This window comes from Neodiprion lecontei, chromosome 4 (assembly GCF_021901455.1).
Source record: "Neodiprion lecontei isolate iyNeoLeco1 chromosome 4, iyNeoLeco1.1, whole genome shotgun sequence".
Classification (NCBI taxonomy): Eukaryota; Metazoa; Arthropoda; class Insecta; order Hymenoptera; family Diprionidae; genus Neodiprion; species Neodiprion lecontei.
In genome coordinates, this window is record NC_060263.1 from 14,416,721 (window position 1) to 14,444,137 (window position 27,417).

The 27,417-nt window shown below is 39.5% G+C and overlaps 2 protein-coding genes across 19 annotated transcripts; one reads left to right on the forward strand and one right to left on the reverse strand.

The window, feature by feature from the left end:
- Nucleotides 1-1,436: 1,436 nt before the first annotated feature.
- Nucleotides 1,437-24,275, reverse strand: LOC107220993 (paired amphipathic helix protein Sin3b). 8 transcript variants are annotated; one of them, XM_046737561.1, is made up of 18 exons: nucleotides 23,411-24,272; nucleotides 19,350-19,648; nucleotides 15,072-15,388; nucleotides 14,390-14,536; nucleotides 13,965-14,293; nucleotides 13,634-13,874; nucleotides 13,280-13,537; nucleotides 12,698-13,108; nucleotides 12,136-12,584; nucleotides 11,569-12,043; nucleotides 11,240-11,486; nucleotides 10,780-11,145; nucleotides 10,524-10,693; nucleotides 10,174-10,368; nucleotides 9,475-9,771; nucleotides 5,026-5,177; nucleotides 4,738-4,948; nucleotides 1,437-4,654 (listed from the first exon to the last, which is right to left on the reverse strand). In XM_046737561.1, exons 3-18 carry the CDS (start codon nucleotides 15,366-15,368, stop codon nucleotides 4,403-4,405), a joined length of 4,497 nt encoding a protein of 1,498 aa, XP_046593517.1. In that variant the 5' UTR covers nucleotides 15,369-15,388; nucleotides 19,350-19,648; nucleotides 23,411-24,272; the 3' UTR covers nucleotides 1,437-4,402. The 8 variants fall into 8 exon arrangements, with proteins under 8 accessions (XP_046593517.1, XP_046593518.1, XP_015515308.1 ...); XM_046737562.1 differs by lacking the exon at nucleotides 19,350-19,648 and having other exon boundaries at nucleotides 10,533-10,693; nucleotides 23,411-24,274; XM_015659822.2 differs by lacking the exon at nucleotides 19,350-19,648 and having other exon boundaries at nucleotides 12,698-13,093.
- Nucleotides 19,918-27,148, forward strand: LOC107220994 (protein seele). Of its 11 annotated transcripts, none has more exons than XM_046737620.1 (6): nucleotides 19,918-20,174; nucleotides 20,453-20,682; nucleotides 25,247-25,343; nucleotides 25,492-25,607; nucleotides 25,879-26,085; nucleotides 26,184-27,148. In XM_046737620.1, the coding sequence occupies exons 3-6, from the start codon at nucleotides 25,250-25,252 to the stop codon at nucleotides 26,355-26,357; spliced, it is 591 nt and encodes a 196-aa protein (XP_046593576.1). In that variant the 5' UTR covers nucleotides 19,918-20,174; nucleotides 20,453-20,682; nucleotides 25,247-25,249; the 3' UTR covers nucleotides 26,358-27,148. The 11 variants fall into 11 exon arrangements, with proteins under 11 accessions (XP_046593576.1, XP_015515313.1, XP_015515311.1 ...); XM_015659827.2 differs by having other exon boundaries at nucleotides 19,940-20,174; nucleotides 20,453-20,697; XM_015659825.2 differs by having other exon boundaries at nucleotides 19,940-20,174; nucleotides 20,456-20,682.
- Nucleotides 27,149-27,417: the final 269 nt, after the last annotated feature.

Sequence of the window (27,417 nt, forward strand, 5' to 3'; positions counted from 1 at the left end):
CTAGGATGTCAGTTATTTTGGCAGTTTTGGAATTTTTTCGACTACACTCTAAAAATATGTTCATATTATAGAAAAAAAAAATCATGTGGAAATACAAAAATTTTTGGATCATATTATGAACACGTTGCCAGGGGGCGATTGAAATTTTAATCATGAAATATATAAAAAAATTTTGATGTTTTAATTATTTGGTTTTTTCATGAGCTAGAATGGACTGAAAAAATCAATTTGATACTTGAGAACAATGTTTCTATTTTTAAATAAACGTAGGTATAAAATTATTTGCAATGAGCGCACATATTCTGTTGGTAACGACACTTAACTAAACCTTAAAAACCAGGATTTTGTGAAGTATTAGAGTATTGAGATTCAATTTTTTTTTTTTTTCCTATGTGGAGTTAGAAGTACATAATCATTGTTCTCAAGCATCAAATTGATTTTTTCAGTCCATTTTAGTTTATGAAAAAAAAAGTAACTGAATGGTAAAAATGGTTTTAGGGGGCAATCGATTGCTTTATAGTACATTTACGGGAAACTTTCAGTTTTAGAGTCCTTACAGGTGAACATAAACAAAGGATACTTTTAGGAAAATACTGGACCCACCGCGTAGCCTGAAAACTAGTGGTTCGTGGGTATGTAGAATTCGTATGCATAATGTACGAGCTAAGTTCATTATTCACTTCGATAAATTGAAGCAATTATGATTTTTAATTTCATAAACTTGTACTGACGTACTGCACAGTGCGTACAAAGTACAAGCAAAGCCCACTATGGTATACCTCGTTTATGCACACAATGCATTTTTTCAAATTGCAAACTAATCAAGCAGCGAACAATTCTTAAAATCCAAAATTTGATTTATCGCAGTTAAATCCGAACCAGCTGTAGCAGTAAAATGTAATTTTGCTTCTATTGCCGAGAAATATCTGCTAGATTGCATATTTGCATGATGAAAACGTGGAAACTCGAATCTTATGTAAGGGAACCGTTCTTAATAATCGTAGTTCTTTGGAGGTATACCAGTAGGTTTGCTTCCTCCTGACCAAGTTACATTGACTGAACCGATGTCGATCAACTTATAACTGCCTAAAAAATCGTCGATCAATACCATTCTGTATCAAAGTAGATAAATACGACTACTTACAGTACATATATATCATAAATCACTAGTACTTTACTTACCTGAAGTTAATCCAGTGGTTGTTGCGAGTAAAAGGATCTAGACATCAACAGCCCTCTCTGCATTCGGATCAGTGAATATTCATCCACAGCATCTTGAAATTATTACCTAGATGATCCTGGTGATCACTTTGCACCAACAATACAAAGTCATCTCGATTGTTAGCTTTCATCAAATATTATCTGTATAATTACCAACTATGTACTTGATATCGTCCTTGTACAAACATAATATTTGTTCAACAGATAAGACAGTATTATTCTTCAAAGTTTATTTATAATAATCATTTTGTGCGAAATACTATACTAGCATTAAATTATCTCGAATAATAAAATTGTCCATAAATTTTTCAAAACGTCGGTATTCACTAAGAGTAACAATTCACTGTTAAAATATATTAGTAACGACAATTTAGAGAGGGTGATAGTTATTACAATAACGTTACATTCTGTTCATCAGAGGTAAGATATAATTATTTTACATTTGTTTCATTTTCAAAACAAAAAGAGGAAAATGTTCATGTATACGTATATACACAGATACGAGATATTCCACGCCAACTCGACAAATGATTTTCCCCCACCATTTTTGATTTCGTTCACAATTTTTACTACAGTTATCCTATCTCTAAATAGCACTCCTGAATTATTTCAGATTGTTCTCTCCAACAGTTTTATTTATAAATGTTTATACATCAAAACAGACTGACATTTGGTAAGTTTTGAAAAAATTCTCAAAAATTCTTCGACCAAACACGAACATTTGTGGCCAAATCCGAAAGTAGAAACTATTTATTTAACATTTATTTGACTAATTTCAAGAGAATAAAAATTCCTGAATTTGCTTTACTTCTTATTTTGATAGGTAATTATTCATTTTTGTACGTGTATAATCATCTATGTAGGGCATAAAAATGAATAATTACCAATAAGAATACTAAATTAAGTAAATTAAAGAATTTTTATTTTTTGTTTTAAATCAGTCAAATATAAAAAAAAGTTTACACCTCCGGATTTGTTCTGAACTGATCGTCTACATGTCCGCTTGGTGTATACAAATAAATAAGTACCAATAAAAATACCAAATTAAACAAATTCAGGATTTTTTATTTTTATGAAATTAGACAAATAAGTATATAAATTATGGCTTCCACTACTGATTTTAGCCTGAAATAATTGTCTTTGATCGAAGAATTTTTGAGAATTATTTAGATAATTTCAAAAATGTAATTTTATTGATCTTTAAAAATGATGAAAAAATAAAAATTGGAGAGAAGAATTTGAAATAATTCAGCAGTGCTGTTTAGAGTTAGGATAATCATATAAAAAATTATGAACGAAATCAATAATGATGAGGGAAAATCATTTGTAGTGTTGGTGTGGAATACCTCATATACACGCACACATATATATGTATACATATATGTATGTACATAATTGAAAACATAGCAGAAACCATGTTGTCATCTTGTGAATAAAAAATGTTATTGCTTTAGATTCAAATGCCTATACTTCAGGTACTAGAGATAAAAAATTAAACGCATATCCTTCAAAGCTGATCAAAAAATTACTTTCCAGCAACAATATTTGACTTTGTTGATAAACAGGATTCATTTCTATTTTGTTTTCGCAAAACTATCAGAACTTTCCACTCAGAACTTTTGAATGTAATTCACGTTCGATTTCAAAATTGCTACTCAGATAAATGCAAATTTAATCTAATAGCACCTCGATTACAATTTTTTGAGACAACTGTTTCTTACTTGTTATACCAGCGTGTATAGAGAACTAAAAGTTCAAGAGAATTTTATATCCCACCTTCAATGTACAGTGTACTATTAAAATTGACAGCGTCAGAAATTTTGTTCTGTACAATTCGAGTTACCATCCTACAGCTCATTTTATTCTCAATATATCAAAGCACACTGGTCACCCTAAGCATCTTTTTATCGTCGTCCTCAGAAGATTTAGGATATTTGTATATTTATAAAATACTAAATATGAAAGATTTGTACAGATCATAAAATTAAATTCACCATCACACTCATTTTATTATACACATAACAATCTTAGAAGAGTCAACCATCCTTTTAAAGGATCCAGCTTTGCTGCTCTCAATCACGCGGATACCTTTCAATTGGTTATAAGCCAGATTTGATCTTTAAAAAATGTCTCCGGAATTCCCTGTTTAGGTGTGCCTGGAGATCGAAGGAAAATATCGAACCATCCGTTTTTCAATTAATGCGAACATATTATAAAATGTTCAAATGTTAACAAATGCGGTATATACATAATATATTGTGTTATATAACTTACTGTTTCTCACTGATTTATGAAAGATTCGTTATTCATATACGATTGAAAATAATGCGAAAAAAAGAATCACGAAGAGATGCTATTAAAAACTGAAATAAAAGATTAATTTTTAAACATTGAATTAGTGACATAATTCAGGTTTGATGCAAGTCACAACTGGAGCCTTGTTTTAAATAATGGAAGCCAAAACTGCAGACCTAAAATTAAATTAAAAAATCTCTTGATAATCAGAATGATGTTATTATTCATTCAATACTTATATATTAAAAGTTGATGGTTTTCAATGTTTCACTTGATCATCACAGGTCAATTATTTACAGGCCATATTAACTATCACTAATTCATATTGCTCTTGATCAAAAAATTACGCTCGACATTGATATCGAAGATTGTTTTGAGAACAGATAGCTTCAATCCTTTGCGAAATTTATTACAACCTGTAAAAAGTTCCAACTGACGTCGGGTATATATAATATTGTACGTTCTACCGTTTGTACAAGTCCCTCCATTATCTTTCACGCTTACTTTGTTATATTCTTAAAAATATTTTCTACCGCCACAAGACAAGTTTGTCCATTTCACATGAATTTGATTCATTGCCATTTCGGAACAGGATCAACCGACAAATCAAAAAAGATTTTGGGAAACAGTTGGCTTTTCGTAGGTACCTTCTCGTCGACTGATGCCACCAAACATCACAACCGTATCGAACCTCCGGTCTGTAGTTAAAATCGTGATTCACTTTTTAATGTGTGTGTGTATGTGTGTGTAAAAGTAAAACCTATCTTTCAAACTAAAAACACAACCTTAAGTTTTATGTTCACAATGATTCACTGAGTTCACTCTTTCGTTAACTTCTCACACTCAAATTTGACATATTCACAAGAGGTAACAGGGGAAGTAAGGGCTACGCACACTGTTCCGTTGAGGAATCAGACTTCAATCGTTCGATTCGATATCGATTGTACTGGCGATAAGGAGAACGAGATTGATCGTTATCGGTAACAACTCGTGTCCTGTGGGGTATTAGATTTTCGTAACGACCCATTAACCAGTCCTGGCACAAGCGGTGCTGCGTGTCTGCGACATTTTGCGTCGCCCACCTTGCCAGCCACTGATGAAACTTAGAGTTCAGGTGTTTCGTCACCGCCGGATGACACTGAAATCACAATGCAATTTTATACCAATAAGGCATTCCGCAAAACTGTTAGACCAACTGAATGCCCATTCTGAAGATCTTACCTGTCTAGCTCTGGTAAAGGAATTTGGCTTATAAAGGAAAGCCTCTTTGCTGGCAACATAGAGCATCCGGTAACTGTTCGGATTAAATCTGCACTGCGTACTGTCGGTATTAATTATGTCACCAGTGTCACCTGGTTCAGTCATTCTTAATGGTGCCGGCCGTTCCAAAAGTCCAGAAGAAGTTTCAACTGTTTTGTCGGTAGCCGTTATTCTAGGTAAAGGGTTTAATATTTTTAATGAAATACATTCCATTGCGATATTGTGGGATATGCTCGTACTGAAACTTACTCTGGTGTTTTGTCAGAATGAACGGTATTCAACGATGGCAACCGAGCCATCCTTGATGCACGTTTTCGCCACTCTCTGACGTTACGGTAGAGGAATACGGGCTTGCGACCTACCAAAAGTCTGTCAAACGAGCTCCAACCAGTTTCATCCATCTACAACAATCACAGTTCAATATTAACTTACTGTGAATCATTGGAATGATGTCGAATCTAATGGAGTATTCAGGAAGTTGAACTTTTTCAGTCTGATGTAGTGACAATCGATTTGATAAATTTTTCATTGTAGATATGTTGTGTTAGCAAAAATTTTAGACTTTCAAAACTTTTCGCGAGTTACTTGACCTGTCTAGGCAAATTAACGAAATTCTTTTTTTTCTAAATTGCAGTTACACGCAAAAAATAAATATATATATACATAAATATATATACACATCAATAGTGATTTTTGCTATAGATAGATTTTGTATGATTGAAACAGGTATCATCCAATGCTTCTTCATTTTTAGATGCATTAAAGCTTAGCTATTATGTAATTTTTTTCAAATGCAGTGATATGTTATCTAGGCACTAACAAAGTCAATGTTCTTTTTTCTACAAATCCTTCTCACGAACGACTGCTCAAGAGAAACTTTTTCTTTACAAAACTGGACAAACTACATTATTTGAACTTGAATTCTTCGGAATTAAAATTAAACAATATTTTCACTCAGGTTACTGATTATTAGATTTGATCCGTCAACTTCTTTTCAACTTTTGCAATTATTTGGAACTCGAATCCTAGTTGCTGGAAGATACGGGAGAAAGAGCTGTATGAATTTCCTAAAACAAGACTCAATGTAGTCATCCGTTAAAAAGAATACAAAACAAAAAAGAAAAAAAAAAAAAAACGGAATACCTACATTCTTACTGAGATTGCGATACAAAAGGTAGAGAAGTAAAATCTTATCCAGTTGATAATTCAATAGTAAAGTGGTAAACATAGGATAAACATAATTTTCTTAAGTATAACAATATAAAAATTATAATAAACTATTAAGACACTGCTAATGTAACTTAGGCATACTAATTAAAAAATGTATCAACTCTCTGCCAGATCCAATGATTTTACAATAAAATAATCAACATTCATTGAATGTGGCACAAAGGTGTGTTAGAAAAGAGATATATTATTCTCTCTGTACGTTGGTTTCCCAAAAAAGATACGTACGTCATTATGAACTGGTTTTGAATGTATATAGCAGGGATAAAATGTACTAAGCCAAAATCAAATTGTTAAAGAATGACTCCGCTACAAAGAAAGACCTGAGATTGAGAGGAAGCGAAAGGTAGGAACTCAAGAAGATACCATTACATTTATAGCAATGCAAAGTTTTTTTAGAACCAATGTCAAAAGTTGTCCTCTGATGAGAAAAGAAATTGATAAACTTAAAAGTAGTAAGAAAGTAAAAAAACGTAATTTTTTTTGGAGACAAACTGATAATTTAGTGGTACAAAAATGATAGACGATCATGTTTAAAAGCATTGTTCATGTATTTCAATATCTCTCTCTTCTATACAATATATATATATATATATATATATATGAATATACATGTATATAAATTTGATTTATATACATGTATATACACACACACTCCATATATAATTTATAGTTACAAAATATATATCTTATCATATGTTTCAAGATTAAAATTCATCATATAAAGAGATAAAAGTTGGGAAACAGAAAACGGGGGATGGGAGAGGAAATGACAAGGGAGCTACATTCGCACAGGACTTGCTGGACTCGAGTTGAAGTTAAATAATGATGTTATGGCAATCAAATCTTTGGTTACAACCGAGTAGTACGTATCCTATAGACGCAGACATACGATTCGACAAAGGGTCACGTGCATAATGAGATCAAGACAAGTAGATTTTTAATTCTTCAAACGTATATTAAAATATCGTACTAATAATGCTAGTGGCATGTAAGACAATAAATATGATAAAGAAAATAGTCATCTGCGCTTTCCCATAATACAATGACAATTCTCTGATTGATATTCAGTCGATATGTGATCACAGGCATAATATCAGACTGCGAGAGGAGAGAGATTTTTTTGAGATGTCAAAGAATTTTCTGCACAAACATTTCAGGAAGATGGTTTTCAACCAAAGTTTTGAATCAATAGCCATTAACGAGTCAGCACATATAAGGTGGTCTAGTCGTTACAATGAAACCTTTAGGAAGCTCTCCGAGATAGTGATACTATTCATGGAATGACGCGAATTGTGAACCCTGCACGCTAGCGAATTCACTTCTTTGGCAACATCTGACTCTAAAAGAGGGTAGCCGTGTAGCAGAATAGCAGTCAGGGGAAAAAGTAGTGAATTTTAAATTAAAAATATAAGAGATGAACCAGCGAAATCTCTCTATCTTAAAATTATCGCTACACATCAAAGCATGTGTTTCTCTATCTTTTTTCTCCACAAATTCTATGAAAAGCTCCATTTACACATTAGAAAATCGGAAATTTTGTTTGTTCTGTAGTCCGGATTGGAAAAGTAAAGAAATTTAGAAAAATCCAAGCTGCGCTACGGTTTTAGCCACTTAATTAATGGAGTCCAAATTTCGATGTTTCACAAAATTTACAAAAATTTTCTGCTCATTTCCTTCTCTCACGCGCAATGTAAGAGTATTAGTTTTTTGACTTATTATTTGTTTATTAGTTCTCATAGTGAATAAATTAGTACAGTTTTTTAAATTCAAAGGCATCTCTATTAATTCCAAAAGGCTTCACCGATCTATCTCATGAGAGTGACAAGAATTACTTCACAAATTAACACTACTGCTATCTTAAATAATGTATCAAAATCTATGTACAATTTTTTTATGGTGCAATATTTACAGTTTCTCTTAATTTCTTCGTTTTCCTGTTTTCTTTCCTTCAAAGATTTTGGACAAACGACGATAGTACTTTTTGGTCACCAGGCATCTTGCCATTAGGACGTCACTGGATTATTATCATTATAATTATTATATGCTTTTTTGAGGGTAATATTAAAAAAATTGTCTATCACAAATATTGTATACAAACATTTTTATACAACGAATAATAATTTATTGCAAAAGTGAAAGTTAGCTGTCAGCCCATTATTCACTCAAATGTCGTTGAAACGAATATCAAATCATCATACATGGGGTTCCGTAATTACTTAGCGATTGTAGCACCCATAAGTGAGACGAGACACGTATACGGAGCCTACAAGATTTCATTTCAGACTATCATTTCCTTCACCATTTACGATTAAAATTAACCTTTCGAAAACGATTAGCATCATTTCATATCGCATATACATAAAAAATACACCGGGGAACTCACATTGCCACAAAGTTTTAAAAATATTGTACTAAAGAATGATCCCGTCCCATACGACAAATTAGAAAATCAGTTACTCGAATATGTATAAAGTTACGAATTAATGATGTTATTTGTACATAAAACTCAAATGAAGATGAGAAACTTATGGTATTTGTTCAAGATCGATTTCGGTATTTTGAGTTTGTACAAGTATTTTGGAAAAATTTATGCAAATTCATCACTAATCGCAGTCTATGGACACGTTTGAAGAGGAAAAGAATTCATTAGTTACGTACACAGGTACATCTTTAGTATATTAGTGTCATTCATATAGGAAGTTCTGCATATACCATCAATAATCCAATCACGGTATACTTTTTGCACAAAAGAAATGACCGATTAACAGCTATTGTTGATTCTGCTACATTTCATTAGCTTAAAGAAGTGGTGTATATATAAGGACAACCGCTACATTAAATCTACGATCATTACTGAAAGGTATGTCATCATCTGATTTGACCAACAACAGTCGGGACAATAGCAAACGCAGTCAGATTAAATCGCGAGTAATATTGAAGAGCTATCATGCTTTGCAGAGATATTCAAGTGAATTAATCGAATTCTAACTACCAACTCCGTCTCAGCTATCGCAGGGGTCAGACTGTTCCTTCGTTTTTTAGATTTTGCAAACCTGACCATCGTTCAAGTTTAGTGTGAATCAATTTTCGTAGAGAAATAATGAAATTGATACAGGTTTTCTGTATTTAACTGCAAAAATACGAATACACGTCGTGGCGATAAGCTTGTCAGTGCATTGTTAACCTTACACTAAATGAAAATATGTGCAAACTTGAATTTCGTTTGGGCAAAAGTACCGTGTGACTGAATTATTGTTGTACAGAGATAATGTGCCGCTGTTAAATTGACAATCCTGCATGTCGAAACGACAAACGACGAAGTCGAAGTTCCAGACGATACTTTGATCTGACTTGGATGAATATCGATCACCCTTCCCAGCAGTTTGACACAGAAATTATTCGGGGTGCCCAAATGAATGCAAACTACAATGTCAGCAATGTTTTATGATTATGGGTGTGGTCCTATACCTTCTTGTTAATATCAGCGTTCTTGCGCTTTCTGCCCCTGCCCCCCCTTCCTGCCTGGTCGCTACTCACAGGATGATTGGCTGCCGCGTCGTTGTCTACAGAGGTAGGAATGTCCTTTGGACTTGTCTGGCCAAGAGGAGCGGGGTATCTCTCCACATAGGTCGACCATTTTTCTGCCGAACTTATACCCTCTCTCTGCCGTTCTCTTTCGCTCTCTCGGTCCCTGCATCCGCCCTCCGTCGTGTCTTCACTTTCAGTGTCTAGCAGCTCCATTGTTATTTTGCAGTCTTTTTTGTACTGCAATAAGTTAACAAAACCAAGGTAACGACAATCGAAACTACATTCGGATATAATTTTACATGAGTTGCGTTTAATATTTGGGTATACGCTATGCATCTATGCACAACTCTTGGAGGTTCTTACACATTATCCAATTTAAAATCACGGTCTAGCCAGATATGCTTCACGATCTTGAATTACGTGTATTTCACACTTGCCACGATATTGATTCAATTGCAGATTTCATGTTGAAATGTACTTAGAAATTTTGTCATATGGAGAGTAGCCTCAAATAGACCGTAATGATTGTAAGAGTTCTCGATAAAGGACCGGTAAATAAAACTTGGAATCAAATAACAAAGAAAAAAATAAAAAAGAAAAAAAAAATAAAGCAAATAAGCAAATCAACGAAATACTCACAATATGTATTTTGAAACAATTCTCATCAGTCATAGCTCTCTCTGCTTTACGTTGGTAGGCGGTTTCTGCTCCTAGCCTCAGATAGGCAGTGGCGCACAAACCACCAGCTCCGCTACTTTCCTTTGGCTGCCTTTGTTCTCGTTGGAATAACTCCATGCACTGCTGACACGTTGGATCAGAAACCAAATGCTGCAACTAAACAGACGAAAAATAGTTTAAGCACCGTAAAAATATTATCGACATGAAAGAGGATGCAAAAAATTCGTCATTAATTTCACGTGTGCTAAAGACTTGTGATGATTTATATTGTTCCGTATTTCACTCAGTAATTAGAATTTATGTTAACGTACTTGTCTTACAGCATATGTGACCACCTTATCCAAGGTAAAGGCAATATACGCGTGGATGCCGAACATTTCACGTAGCGTATCTTCGTACGCCGTGCTTTCCATGTTGCCATCTAAAACATTCTTCACCATGTCCAAGAACGCTGGATAATAATCCTCTATTTCTATTTCATCTGCAGCAAAAGAAAGAAAAACATTACAAAATGTTGTTGCTACTGACAACAATTCAAAAGTGCGGAAAATCGACGAGATTACACACTTTTTGGTTTTAATCTCAATGCAACCGCTGTGCTCTCCTTTCGTTGTTGTTTGTATCTGGATTCTTCTTCAGCCAAGGCAACCGCTCTTTCGTACATCTTTGTTAACCTCTCGCATAGAATTTGATGTAACCTCAGAAAAAGGTACCAGTTGTTACTGCCCATGAACAGGGTGTACGCCTCTTCGGGATCGGCGGATAAGGCATGGGAGGGAGGTTTTAGATCTGGATCACTTTTCACGTGTGCAGAAGAAAAGTTGGGTGAAGCCACTGCTTTGTTTCTACTCCCGTGAAGACCACCAGATGTTATCGTCAATGACGATATATGAGAGCTGCTACACGCAGGTGAGTCTATGTCCTCTTTTTCATCTGCAAGTTTCAACATAAAATTCACGTAGAAGAAACAATGGCGAGGGGGAAATGCTTGTAGTTTTGCAGAGCGTAGATCAAAGTTTGAACTTACCATCTTCGTCGCGCTCATCGTCGCTCAGTTCTTGTCGTGGATGAAAAAATAGGTCAGGGATAAAGTGCTTTAGAAGCAACTTTATCTGTTGCTTGTCTTCCTTGTGAATAGCTGTCTGTCTCTTCACGTGATGAATTAGGAGATTGGCTGCGTCATCGAGTACGGACTTGTCTTTGTATGCCAGCACCATATGTGGACCACCTCCCCCTTGTCCCTCTGCATTACTGTCGTCTGCTTGCTCATGCCTCTGTTAAATTATAAAGATTATTAGGTGAGACAAGTTCCCGTTGGAGTCAAGACATGTAGAATTCTGGTAGAATCGACTTTACCTCATCGTAAAGTGTTTCAATTTCATTGAAGAGACTTTTCGATCTGAGCGCCTTGACATCATTTTGTTTGAAATTTATACACTGGTGATCCAAGGATTTCAAATAGTACTTTTCGTTTTGTTCTCTCCATATTTTATTGAACCCTTTTTGAGCTTCTCTCCATTCCTCCTCCTTGCTTTTAAGCCTCCTAAGGACGACCGGCACCGCAACAACAGGATTTTTCTTCAACCCGTCAATAATGTCCGCAGCCTTGTCACCGTATATCCTCCTCAGAGCTCTCTGGTGTATTGTCGGCGAACAGCCTCCCAGACAATCATCTAATCTGAACTTTTGTATCTCCTCCGAGCTCATCCTACTCATTTTCTTGTGCACACCTTCCAGGACTCGAATCGTCGCTGCATTTGTTTCTATAACACCGTCCAGTTCGAACCGTTCGTCCTCACAGCGGTATATGAACTCTTCATACTGAGTTTTCCTACAGGATTGACAATTTCATAAAGTATGCACTTATTTGAAGCCGATAATTAAAATATGATTGCCTTTCAAGTATAGTAACTTCTATCTTACCTTGAAGTAACAAAGGTACTGTCTTCAGACCATGTTGGGAAAGATACCCACGTATCGTTCAGCACCTCTTTACACAGTTGCGTCCTACCGGTGCATTTAGGCTGAACGTACGATTTAGGTAACGCACAATAGGATGCGCCGAGCCGTTTGCAAGTGGAGTAATCTATTTCCATAGCCAAATCTCCTTGGGGACGGTCTTGGTGACTTCTGACGACATTGTTAGGAAGCGTTTCGACGTTCAAACCACCGGTTGTAGTGGACATAGAAGTTGAGGAGTCCGGAGAGTGACCCAAGAAATCTTTGAACCATCGCAATAGTTCTGGGAATCTGCCCAAGAACGGTGTTACCAATTGTATGAGTTCTGTCTTGGACACGATTTCTTGATTGAACAGAACCAAACAGCGTAAGAAATTCTCATAGACTTCTTGCGATCTCAGGGCCTTCCGCACCTATGAACCAATTACATTTCGTTTACTTTTCCGTGTATCTTGATTCATCTTAATTGGTACAATCTAGCAGTAACTGAAATTAGTCTTTAGTTTCACAAAATAATTTAACTTACTTTGTCGAAAAAGGCATAATCGTTAAGGCTTCCATATTTTCCAGCATCGGCGAATGTCACATCTCTCAGCGTAGCCATTTTGTGCTTTTTTGATGGTGGCTGACCGTGTTGAGTGTGATGCGAATTGCCAGTGGTTCCCGATGTTGAAAAGGACGGACTTCTTTTCAGCTGACCAGTGCTATGACCAAACTTCTGACCGCTATTCAAATCCCTGGCTCCCACCCCTCTCTCCCGGTCCCTCTCTCTATGATCTCTGTTGTCTCGTTCTACTCCACTTAAGCTTCCGCTTTCTCTGTGTTCTCTAGGTATGTTCCCCGAACTGTTGTACAACGCTTTCAATCCTAGGGGTTTTTTAACGATCGCCGAATGATCGTTAACCGCCCCACCTTTGTTACTCTGGAACATAGCAGACTGGCACCAGTTAGAATTAAATGATTATTTCTCTGCGAACTAAATGCACATCCTGTCACAGTTTCATGTCAATCGGATGCACAGAGACGATCATAACGAATAAACTGTGTCAAACTTTCCAAATGAATTTAGAACCAAAAATTTATCCTCAACTGACAAATAAACACTCACCAGGGCACTTTGTTGGTTCGTAGCATCAGGCAAAAATTGTCCAAACTCAGCGAGGAGATCTTCTTGATTTTCAAAAAGTTTAGCGACTTGACTGTAGACCTCTGCCTCTGTTAGATGTTTCCCACTTCCTCCTCCGACAGCTGCTCCTCCTCCAGTTACCATATGACCGGATTCTTTTAAGTTGCGTTGTTCCTTTTGATAGGTATGCAAAATCTCCAAAAATCGCTTATACTTTTCAGGCTGACCTTGGAATCGATTCTATAAAGAGGTATGCACGTATAAATTCAACAACCCGATGACATATTTTCTCAAGGTTTTTGCAAGTAAAGCAACGAATAAAAATTGTATTTCTACCTTAATCTTGTTCACGTAATTGATGGCGTGATTGAATTCCACAGGTTGACTTTGCTGCGTCTGACCACTGTTTGGTGTACCATCTTGTGCCTGGCTCAAAGCTTGACTGACAGCAGCTTGGGCTTGAGCCGTGCTTATGTGCGAATTGTTATACGATTGGACCGGCGGTGATGATGGAGCATGAACGGTTAAGCTATTGTTTGGAATGTTATTTCCAATGGCGTGGTGTATGCTGCCAGATCTGTAGAGTGGATAGAATGTATATGTCGAATATCGCGGATAGGACAAGAATGAAAAAAATGCATCTACTCAAATAAAATTCCTTGCTCACCCTTGCATGATTTGTAGGACGGATGGAGCCTTGGCCGGCTGAGTAGGCGGACTGGCAATGGGTGGTGAACCAACATTGCCTGTGCAGTGATGAGATAATGTTGGGGTATGCGTAGCAGTCGGACTAGGCATACTAACCGATACTTGGAAAGCGTATCCCTGTTCGTCGGCTTGTACTTCTATTTTATAACCAGGTGGTAAAAACGTATTGAAGCCAACTATGAGCTGGGGATGTCCCTTGAAAAGGTTGCTGACTCTCTTAATAACACCTGGTGTGTCTATGCTCTGAGACTTGAACTCTTTCATGATATCCAAGAAGTCATTGTACACCTAACCAAGAAAGAATCACATTTATCAAAGTCCCATTCAACGACAAAGTTAAAAAGAGAATAAACCTAAAACTGGATATCTGACAATCTTTCTTACCTGCGGTTGATTGTTGAACTTGTATTTGACTTGATCGAGGTAATGCAGAGCATCTTCAACCTTCAATCTTTGGAACTGTTGCGCCCCTCCGCTCAAGCTGCTCCCTGGAGCCGTGGGCGTAGGCGGTGTTGTGCTACCAGAATGCACCTATAACACAGTTACAAAAAATTCTAGAGAATTCCAAAAACTGCATAGAGTTCAATGCACTGTTTCTACCTGTGTTTGGCCCCTTATCGCTTCGGAAAATATTATATAACCTCAATCTTTAGATCCCTTATAATTTGGAGAATATTTGTGTTATAAAATAAACAATAAATACTTGTAGATGTGATCTGTTAGGTGAAAAAAAAATCGATACATTGGTTACCATTAGCGTGTTACACACATAGTTCAAGTACTCAACTACAGTATTCAATTACCAATGAAGTGCTATCGCTATCAATCACATTTCAGGTATAACGATAACTGTTGAACTCGAAAAGAAACAAGGGAACACCAATTAGAATGACTAGGAGGAAAGAAAAAGATGTTTATGACAATTCGTTCATGTTGGATCATTCTGGAAGTACAATTGCATCAATGTGCATGAATTTAAAAAGAACATTCTCGGTTCCTTTCTAAGGCAATTATTATTCTCCGACTACTTGCTTCGCAGACTCTCGATTATCGAAACAATCTTTACCTTTACACTGGAAGGGGCAGGAGTAGGCATTACTACGGCTACTGGGTATTGCTGTTGCGCCTGAACGGCGCCAAACTGGATGCTGCCTGGCATCTCCTTGGAAGTTATCGGCCTAATTGGCTGACCAGGCCCAATTCCAACGGCCAAACCACTGTTAGGACGGTAGTCTATGTTCTCTCCGACTTCTAACCCGCCCCCACCACCTATGCCACCTCCTCCTGCACCTCCCGATGAATGTTTCAACGCTGCTGCTGCTGCTGCCGATGCTACCTCGTCCACCCCACGAGTACGTTTCATCTCAAATCACATTGGAAATGCTGGAACCAGAAGGGTAGGTAAACATTGAAAGTAATGCATAGGTATATTTTCTTAATGCGAAAGATACTGATGAAAGTCGGGAGGAAACAAATAAAAATTTGTCCAGGTAGACAAACAGTGGACAGAGAATGAAAGAAGTGTTCCTTGTACTGTAAATTTAGGAATGAAACCGCATACAAACGGGTTAATTATTACAGCACTGGATGACGGTCCCCCAAAATAAAAAATGTTCCACCGATTTAAGGTTACGTGTAACTTACGCAGAAATGTTCAAAGAAAAAACGAAGCCGTTGAAAGTAAGGGACAGAAAAGAAGGATGCTCGCGGAATATCAGCAATGAAAGTGGTTAAAAATCAAAACGATAAACGGGGGTGGCGGGCAAATATGGAAAATATTCGCGGGAGCGCGGGTACGAGCTTCGGTGCCCTTCGGGGAGTCTTGAAAGCATAAAAGGTTAAAAATAGACTCGGGACTCGGTGGTGAAAACGCGGGCGTGTGTAGTCCAAGCTAAATCATATGTTGGTTGCCATGGCGTGCCCGGCTATCTCTTCAGCGTCTCCAGGGGCCGGACCCGATATGACGGTTTACAAAATTACGTACCCTTCTCCAAGCATCACTTCTACAAAAATCACTCCGCCTTTTTATCGTGCACTGCGATTTACCCACTCTTTTCAACGTGCATTTATTCCGAACAACCGGTAAAAATCTCTTTCTTCGGTGCAATTCGATCATATTTCGACACTCTACGTACTCTTTCCTCTTTAACCGTTCTCTAACCTGCAAATCGGCAACGTTTCGACAACGTTTCACATTTCACGGCTCAGCTCGACATATTTTCAGAGAAGCTGCCGCTGAATATTGTTTCATGCCTGACTCAAATCGTGAGTGAGCAGTAGGAGGTAAGCGTCATTTTGTTTTTTCAACTCCTTTGCAAAGCATCATTTTCGATCAACGTTCGGGGTAGTGTACAGTTGAAGAAATGTAAGAGAGAGAGGGAGAGAAATGGGAAATAAGAGAAGGAAAAGCAGAACTTGACGTGTACGGAAATAAACGCTTCTCGAGAAATCCGTGTGAAGCGAAAAGAACTTTAGATATTGAGGACTGTACTCTCGTTCGCTACACGGCTGCGACTTGGATAACAGTGTTGTTGGCGGTTTGTAGAGAAAAGACTGAGTAAAATAAAAACTCCGAGTCGTCTGCCAATAATCTAATTGTAAACAACGAAACTCCAAGTTATTCTCTTAGCACTATTGTTACGCAATAATAAAGAGAAATACGTTACACATTTCACGTTGTTTCTCGCGAACGAACTGCAGGGTGCCTCTCCTCCCGGAGAGGAAGCCGGCCTCGTAATTTTCAACCACCTCCACTTGAATTTTCTTCAGGAAAGACGTAAAAGAATGAGGAAAAAAAACCGATACTCCTACTCAACCACCCGATATCAAGTATCGTACCGAATTCCGATCAACGTTATCATCGTTTGCTTCAGTCACACGTTGAGAAACCGGTCACGAAAAACCAATAAAAACTCCATGAATGAAATAAGAACGGTTTAGTGAAACACAGAGCGTGTAATAATAATGGAAAAATCAAATTAACAAAGAAACAACGATGCTCCAAACATACGACGTCTCGTGTGCTTTTACGTATTCATACGCGAAACTTCGTACACGCGTATTCCAATTCAAACAAAAACTTTCACCTCCCGATCATCGTTTCACTACAACGACACTCATTCGCTAATAAAGGTGATCAGTCAATATATTTTATAAATATCCCGGAAATTCACGGGGGAAAAGATAATCTCCACAAGGGACATTGTCACCGCTACGGGGGTACTCGAAGAACTATTGGATTTTGTATGGCAAACAAGGAACCGACGGGTAGTGCACGGCAATCGGAGTGGGGGGGGGGGGGGGGGGCGGTTCTGCAGGGGCGTAATTCGAGGGTACTTTGCGTCGCTTCGTTTCCCTGCCAACCGGTCCCACCGGCTGCTGGTACAAGAGATTCATTCGTTTTAACCAACTAAGGTAACATCGGTTTGCGCTCAGAGTTCTGCGTATTTCTAACGGTGGGCACATCGGGAGCACCGAAACGTCAACGTTCTTTTAAAAGTGAAGGTGTAAGATAATATGTCCAATGAACGGAGTGAACAAGTTCGATGAAAATTTACAAATTTCCAGAGATAACGCAGAGCAGTTTATCAACGAGTCGAAAAACCATCGCGACACGCTCGTTCGGACGGTAAATTTTGCCGTTCTAATCGGAATACGGGACCTGATAGGGGGTTTGGTGTCTCCCTTTTTTCACCCACGGACACGCCCCTGAAACTAGCGGCGACGACGGAGGCCGCCAAACGGCGCGCGCAGGTTAACGAAATACCGGAGCGACGGCCATCTTTATGCGGCCAACAGCTGTTCCCGGCAGCGAGCAAACTCCCCCTGGTTATCTGGGTCACGGGAAACTGCGCAACACTCTCCGGATCTGTCGGTAGGACGATTTATTCGGGTAAAATAGACGGTGGAGTACCATCGCGATTGTGAAAAATGTTGAAGAAAATCTTCCAGGATGCCAAATGCAAGTACCTGAATCCTGTATCAATTCGAAATTCGCAGCGATTTATTCCAAGTCGCAGAGCATATGCCGGCGCGTCTCATTGGCTCGCTTGCAAAGGACTCGACGCTCATTGGCTGTGTGTTTCTAGACCCGGGAATGGACGGCAGGCGGCAGGAGAAAACTCGGGGCAACGTAACAACGCCGTCGCCGTGATTCTGTCGTCATGTTCGAGACGCGGGCGAGCAAAGCTGGGACGACGACGCAACGACGACGCGTGTATTATCGAGTATATGTAATATGGAAGGTAATTCGCGTCACCCCTTGACCAACCTATCGGAGGACATAATCGCACACACATGCTCGTCGTGCTCACGTTTGGCAGCGAGGGTGTGAGTGAATTAATCAATCCAGGCGCATTCAGCTCTTTCCGGATCTCCGTTAAATATATGCCAAAAATCACCGGCATCAAATCGTAAACAATGATATAATCTGTGTATACACATGTTATAAATTTTGACGTGCAAAGACTTTTTTATTTCTTACGTGATGCGTTCAATCCCTAAGCAATATAATTCATCTCCGATTGTCGTGTGGTAAACAAGAACAGCAGGAGGAAGCGTGACAAAAATTTTATCTACGATATAGGCGAAGTCTTGGAAAAAATAATCAAATGCCCCCGAGCGTATTCTGATCACAAAATATTAAAAGAACGTACATGCATATTAGCATTTGTGTATGTACCGTATGTTGTACTGAAAAAATAAATGTACGTGAGTATAAATACTATAATCTACCTTGGTCTTTCTTGACGAGCGAAAACATATGCAATTCTCTGGAAAGTAATTTGTCAAATCGAAATAAAACACCAGCAACAGCACCAGCAGCCAAAACAACGTCCTGTGGATCGATTGAGTGTTAAATAACACTAATGAAAATAACGAGAATAAATGATTGAAAGCATATAATGTAAACATCACGGTGTGTTTCACAGTTTGAAAAATATCTTTCGATAAAGTAGAACCGCAGCTAGCAGCAGTAAAGGATCAAGGTCAAAATTTAATCGCGATAAGCCGGATCTTCTACACGTCGTACGGACATTCATTGATCCGTAGTGTAAATGTTTTACGTTTTTCCCTCCCGATTGAACGGTATCGCATCCATCCTGAAACTAGCGTAGTACGCGATCAAAGAATACCAGCGCAAAAGACAGTAGGAGGTCATCCATCCGGACATAAGTGAGCGAGGAGGGGCATTCAGCTAAACTCAATCCGTGAGCTACTTCTCAAGTGTAAAATAGAAAAAAAAAACTTTTCCCGAAAAGTACACGAAGGATACTTATACATATAGCTATGTATTTGTTTTGTTCAGACAGGTATCGAAGCTAGGGTTCGTGCGATATCTTACGATACAACAGCAACCTTGCTCTCTCTCGTCTCCATATGGACAGCCACATACGGTCGACATTCGGATAAGCGCCAATGACCGAACTGGGCGAGAGGGACGAAAACGGACGAAGCATCATCGTCAGGTTGGGGGTGCATCACGGTAGTAGTTCTCTCTAGCTGTCTGTCCCTCGTCCGAGTAAGCAAGCCCGACGCCGCCATCCATCGCTCGCTCTCAACCAGGCTTGTTGTGTCACCTAGTCGACGCTGACGCCCGTCGCCACACCTCGAGCACGCCCTTTCGATTTTTACGTACATTTCCTGCAGCGGTCACACTATCGTCACCAGGGATTCCGTTGTTTCACCGGATATTTTGGTTATTCTCTTTTATTTCTTCGTTATTCTATCATTTCGAGTACGGATGACAAGGGAGTGGGGAAAGGGAGAGAGAAAGAGGGGGAGGGAGAGGGGGGGAGGGGGAGAGAGAGAGAGTGGAGAGGGGGAGGCCCGTCCGCGCGTGGTAGTTATCTGCCGCATATATGCATGTAGCCCGAGGTGTGTAAAAGCTGTATCATCGTCAGTTATTAGATATTGAGGTGGGGATGGAATACCAGGTGGGGGAGTTCGGTTCCGACGACTACTATTTTGCTGCTTTCCATCTGTGTAACGTATCAACAAGCCGGGGAAGGTGGAAAGAACAAGGAGAAATAAAAAAAAAAAAAACGAAAGAAGACGAAGGAGAAGAAGCCCCGAAGTCGGTCTTATTTTGGCCGCTAACGAAAAAATGTGACAACGCAGCCACGTCGTCCGTCGTAGCGCGAGTCCAGTCAGAGGCAGAGACGCAGAGGTGAGCCTTCGACCGTGCGCGCGCGGCTCTCCCGATAATCAGAAATACAGCGTTGCCGCGAGCCCGCGTTCGTCGCATATACGTATGTTTCTATTGCTGCTCGGGAGCGAAATATCCCCACCGCTGATCCTTTAGCCCCTCGCCGTTGCCAGGGCCGTACCCAGCGGCGAAACATACGCGTGGCGTCGACATTTGTCATTTCGTTTTATTTCTTTGCGAATAAACTTGTACATGTCAAAATAAAAATGCCAGAAATTTTAACTCGTCTTACGTTCCAGAAGATGCGGGGAATAGCTGAAAGGATGGTCTCCCGATTTTTCGTGGATAAAAGAAAATATACGCTACTGGTCGAAAGATATACGTAAGGCTGTACCGTATTGGCCCGGGTTTGAGAGAGGAGTCAACGGATTGGCGGACCAAGTCCACGCACGCGAGATGAGGGACTTTTGCGTTCGACAATGACAGATTTTTACCCCCCGAGAAGATGTGTCACTAACTTTGACACTGGGTAACGTTTATCTTGGTATTACATATTCGTACTCGTATTGCAAGCGACTTTAAAAATCAGTTTCATAGGGATACCCACAAATTGGACGAAGTGAAATTTTCTAATTGAATTCAATAGATTCTAAAAATTCAAAAGATGTACAAAAGAGTATAAGCTGTGCGTGGTTGCGTTCCATCAATTCCCTGTATCGTAGTTTTGTATGGTATTCCATTCTTTTTTTAGAATTACCTTTGAAAAGCTTTTGCATTGAAGCTAGCAAATGACAGAGAAAGGTATTAATAGTGCGATTATTCGATGGGTCCGCTTTGTCAGGAGTCTTCCTGTATCGCAAACTCCAAAATCGGCGAAAATCTTTGAACTGACGGACGTTAATATATGACTAATCAAACGCCGTAACGGACCACAATCAATTTGCCATTATTTCGTGAATAAATTGATGGCATCGCCGTATCGATATTCCCAGTTACACGTGGATGTGCCGTTTATGTATGGTAATTCGTCACAATTAGGCTGTAATTGATGTTCGTTTTACTAAAAGATCTGATTCACATGAAAGTATATGCATTATACTTATAGATATATGACAACGTTTCTTCGTTTGTTCAATTACAAATTTACAGATTCCAAATACTCTCAACAATAAGTAGTAAATGCCTGAATAAATGGGACAGACGTCAAAAGTTCGGTACGAAATTTCGTTAAAGAAAATACTCGCAACGTCGAAGAGGCCGTGGTTCCCGCGCTTTGCACCGCGACACGACGCGGGAGTTGGTGAGGGACAGGGGAACGGAGAGAAATTTTTTTGTATCGACGGCCCTGAGGAGCCAGTCTTTTTAGTGGACAGAGAGCCGTTCTAAGGCACACGCCATGAGAATATGACAAAAGTAGTTCCTCCCCCACGCAACATACTCTCGTTCCATAATATGAGGTCCTGCATCGAGTAGTACGTACACACATAGCCAACGATCAATCTTCTATCCTTCGTCGACTCAAAGCTTTGGATTTTCCACCGCGAATTATTGTGGCAGTGTGCGCACGCGCGTTTATGTGTCCGAAGCTTATTCAGGCAACCGATGAACTACCTACTTGGCCTGTCAAATCACGCGTACCTGTGCAACAGCAACAGCAGCAGCAGCGGCGGCGGCTTTCTTCGTAGTCAGTGTTGTGCAAATTCTCAATAAATATTCGTTGAATTTGATGTTGGGAAATTTCTCTTTCTGACATTCGTATCGTTGGTATTTTAACGCGGTACTAAATTTCGTGAATTATGCATTGGAATATAATAGCGGTTGGATATACGGAAGCGTGCGCATGTATATTTTTCCCGTTGTTTCATGGTGATTCTTCGCATTTTGCGCGCAAACCCGACGGCGACGATGTACGCAGCACGAGGCGCGAGGCCGGGAGAGCCATCGTTATTATACGGCGGCGTGTGCACCGGAATCGATATTTGAAGCGTGCGTTCCGTTTCTGCGTGGCTGGTGGTCGCTTCTCTCACATTCGCGCATCCCGCGGTCCTACGCGAAACGCGCGGGCGAGCCAAACGATGGGCTCTCGCTCGAAACAGAGACGAAAAACGTATAACAACAAATACGTTCGGCGATGAATTCCTTCTCTAAACACTCACCCAACCGATTGCATAGGTACGCAATGCGGGTATAACGCGTTTGCAATTACGGATGTTGTTCACAGGAGATTAATCACCGCACATAGTAGTCGCACAACTGGCTGCAAGGATACAACATGATAAAGAAAGTATCTTATATGAAAAAGCCACCGATATCAATATGACAGTCCGTAGGGCGGACGTTTTTCATCGTGATTCAATTATTTTCACGCAAAATTACATCGTACGCGCTTTTCACTCAAATTTAAATGAAAAAACCTACATCCCTAATCGAATTGTGTCGCACTGCATTGCGATGGCTAAAACTCTAGTAGGCGATGTTCTGTTCTGATTTTTCTAAAATAGTTCGTGGTAATCATCTGTCAATCTGTGGCATGCGTACGCGTGTGAGCAACTACTCTCATTCCAGTAAAATTATTCAACGACAGAATGCGACAACAGGTAAATTTCAATTATTAAAGTGGGTGAAAAATCCGACGGATTTATATTATTCTCGGTTGGGTATTACGCGAAACGAACGATTATTTCGAACGAGGCTCCCGCGGATCCGAATGTTTTCTTCTCCATAACGCGGCTGCGGCGATGCCAAGTGTTCCCGCTGCTGCACGCGAAGCTACGAGTCTGTAGGTACTCGGTTAGCTGCTTGAACTATACAAATATGCCTTCTGCTTGCCTCTGGGTTAATCGTAAGAAAGTGGACAAACGATAGACCGTGATTTTCATACATCAACGAAAATATGCAAATTGGTGCAGCGAGGAACGGGAGTAACGATATGCGGACGGAGCACGATCCTCGAGGAAGTTTTTAACTTCTAATTGAAAAATACGTTAGAGTTTTGCCATATGACGTAGTAACGCAACACGGGACATTATGTCACTCCGCCCGGCCCCCCCAAACAATATTTCTGTCACCGCGGTGATACGCGACACGCAGTTTTTTTTTTTAATCCTGGCTCAGATGTGCCGGATTATTTTATACATTCGATGCTCACGATTGCCTAGTTTTATGACTGCGTCAGTGAATTTTCAAGGGTGAAATGCATACGTGGGAGGGGGGAGATTCTCTTTTTTCAAATCAGTGATGACCACAATTTTACATACCTGACAGCCGCTTGAATTTCACTTTAATTTCAATCAGAGCGTATAAAACTGCACTTTCCGTTGACGTCGACACTTGGAAATATTCACCAATAAAATAGCGATTATTATTATTGTTCTTGTGTGATGAATCTTGACACATCTTACGGGTAAACTGGTCCGCTCATGCAGGTGACCGATTGAAGACTGTCGGGTCAGCCGCGAATACGGCCGAACTCAAACGAGCCCGGAGGGGTGACGGGCTTGTCCTTCCGACAACACTTTGACGATTTATCAAACGGATAAGCGGAGGCTGGTCTCGGACCGAGCCAGGATCACATTTTCACTGTTATTTCACCTAATAACCGCTGGAGTTTGACTCGCGTCAGCCGCGTTGCATCTAAATTAGGAATCGACTCTGCGGCGTCACTGACGATCACCCCCATTGCGCGAGCTAATGGACTCGTCCGTACTTGGCAACTGTTTTCCCTCGGCTCGAAGCTGCATTTTCATGCTGCCCGACGCCCGCGGCTCGGCCCGAGCTCGCCTCCGATTGGTCGATCAGTCCGAGCGACGTTTGCGCGCCGATTACGAACTCCGATATCCCCGGCAAACATGCCATAGCTAACCTCTTCTTCCTTTGTAGTCAGCTTTTGTTTCTTAACTAATGATTAATACCGAGGACCAAATGTTTACGATTTCCGTTATTGCCTTATTTTCTCTTCAAATTCATGATAAAATCGCTGGAAACCCCTTTTACTCGTGAATAAAACGTGTGTACGTACGGCCACGCGTGTCGTTCCGGTACGCAGGCCAATTGGATCTGATCAACCGAAGACGAACTGTGCGTGAGCCTCTTTTTCCTTCCTCTCCACAGTGCATATGGGTATGTATGTACCATTGATAGCCGTCACTCGCTTTTTTGTTCTTTTATCAGCGATTTCAAATCACTAAAAAGTTTTATTACCGATTATAAAATCATTTCGACCTATCGGCTTTTATCGACATCGCTGCTCATTCGACATCTACTGATCAATTCCCTTTCTCGCACGTATTAATTAATTACATTTATTATTTCACGATGCCGTCGATTTCTGTAAGTTGTCTCGTCCGGTTGGCACGACGATACAAAGTGAAATGTGACCGACCAGTCGCTACAAAAACACGCGTGCGCGCGGTGTTGGGCAAAATTGTCTTTCAAAAGTCGAACACCACTACGACTCGCATTTAACTGACAAGTGGTAAAATATCGAACGAACATCTTAATCCCGGTAATATCCCCGTAAATTATTACAACCCGACACCCGGTGTAGATGCACACAAAAGCCCAATGTAAAAGTTAAAAGTCTTGATAGTTCATCAATTGACAGAGTAAAATTTGTCGGTTAAAGTTTGACAACTGTAACAACAATGAAACTTTTGTTAGATGTTTCATTTCCTTTCTATTCCCGTCGGTCACCACTCGACCTCTCGACACAGGAAACTATCGTTTTTCATTGGACGGTAGTGGCGGCCGGGCGTTAGTAGTCGACCAATCGGAATTGAGAGCGTGTAGCGAAGCGGTAACGGGCGATGAGATTACACGTGTCGTGCGTTCGCGAGATGATCACGGTAGTTTAAAGCAGGCTTCCTATGCGGATTAGCCGCAGTTTAACGTGCAGGTTCCTCGCCTAAGTTTAGCAGGTGATTTGCGTAGCTCTGACTTCGATAGAGTTTACAGGAAACTGGTATGGTTATAAATATCCACATATACCAGGGTTTATTCAAGGTTAACAGTGAAGGGATCTGACCATCTCGTCTTGTCGCTTTGTGTACTTGTTGATATTGTTTTTAACATCATTATTTACTCTACTGTTGCAGACGATGATGTTCCTGACGATAATATCAGTACTGTGCCTAGGTATCGGAGCTTTTACCCAGAGTCAGCAAATTGACAGCAAACAGCTACAATGTTTAGGTGCGGAAAAAATGAAAGTTTTATTCGAAAGGAATGAAAAAAGTTTTCATTAACCGTTGTGAAAACATTGAACATCAAAGGAGTAGCTAAAAAAATATCAACGTCCGAACAAAAGATCTTGGATCTATTGATAATTATTTGCCTTTAGTTTGCAGAACTACCATGGATGAGCTGGAGGCAGAAATAGCTAAAATCGATCCATCAGTTTCCATTGATGTTGGTAACTACCGACTGGACGCAAATGGAAATGTGAAACAAAAGTCTGTACGTAAACATGTAGCCTCTTACCGTTTCTCCATGTGTCTTGATTTCATAAATTTGATTGATCCGAGATGAGTAGAAGAATTATGATAGCCTGGTATTGATAGAAATATAGCTAATTGGCTCAGCTGTCAACTGTCAGCTACGATAACTGATACCAAATTGATAAGATATACTGATTGTCAATCTGTGATCTGAATTTTCTTTGCTCGATTATATTGCTGATACGCTTTGATTGATCAATATTTTTGTTCAATATATTATTTTTCAATAGATTCCTCTCGCCAGATCTGAAGTGCACATTTCTGACATGCTCGACAGTATATGCGCCAAACTTGACGACTATGTCAGAGCTACGTACAAATCAACCGGTCAACTTACGCTTCTAAGAATAATGGATCCTACCGGAGGAATGAATCCTGACATCAGCAAAGTGGACATTGTTCAAGACGGAGATTTGAACAAAAGCCTCAAATTCTATGTAAGCAGAGCGGAGTTATTCTTTAATTGTGACAAACTATCATTAGCCCAAGTCGTGTTTTACCTTGATTTAAACCTGTTTCCTTATTCCCTCTTCAGTGCGAAGGCATCGTTGATGAGTTTGAAGATGATATAGTCCAGTTGTTCAGCAAGGGAACTAAAGACATCGATGTCAAGGTCTGTACGGATGTGGCAAACTTCTGTTCGGACACTGTATCTGGTGAGGATGAATTCACGGAGGACGATGATTTCACAGAGAGAGATGAATTGTGATGAAAAACGAGAAACGGACGTTGGTGAAGAAAGTTTGTAGCAGTTTTACAAATTTTGTACAATGTTAAACAAATTCGTTCCGCAGCTTCGTTTTCACCCGCGTAATTATATTTAACTCGGTGATTAAAAAAATGTGAAATTGTGAGAAATAGAAATGATTCTCTTCTCACAAAATTACTCACCGTGTATTTAATAAGTTATTTACGAGGTTAGCCACGAATTTCTATTGACTGTCGGCTTGAACTGATATTCGTACATACATTTGCCTGCTGTTACAGCTGTAAATAAATCAACTCCTCATGGCAACGATTGTTGATCAGGTGTAATTACGCGCCAATCTATTGTATATGATTGTATACAGCATCTCGTTGATACCTCAGTACAATATTTCAGTAGGCACTGAAGTTTTGTACGACAAAACGATATATTTAGTTCATGCGAATGAAATTTATCTACTGATTCTTTTTTTTTTTGTAAAAAATATATTCCTATTTTCTCTTTTTGCTGTGCTTTGCGCAATTGTGTTGCGTATCACCGTTATGCCAGCGAATGTATAATTAGAAATTTGTTGCAAGATTGTTGAATCTGATTAGAATCCTATACGGAGATTGTATATGATTCATGTATTTTTCTTGTGGAAAATTAGATGAAAATGTTAATTATACGGTCAATATGACTCGAACGAGCAATTACTATTTCTCGTAATTGCGAGGCAATACAACCGATTCAGTATCGTGTCGCTTCAAGCACTTAAATATTATTCGCAATAAAACAGGTTATCTGAATTTAAATCAAGTCTTTTGTCAGGGATTTTCGTTAGTAATTCCTACGACTGATCTCGGATGCAAGTAACCCTTCCGAATCACACCTGTTGCTCGCAATCAGCCGCTTAACCCAATACGCCTTACCGTAGGCAGCATACATCACTTCTACCATTACGCCTTACCGAAGGCTATCCGACGCGCGTAACCTGTTGAACACTACGGCACGATAATTTGTCAGATCGCGTAAGAGAATTATCTGCATTTTCGTTGGGTAGAGAAGTCAGATTGGATCAGGT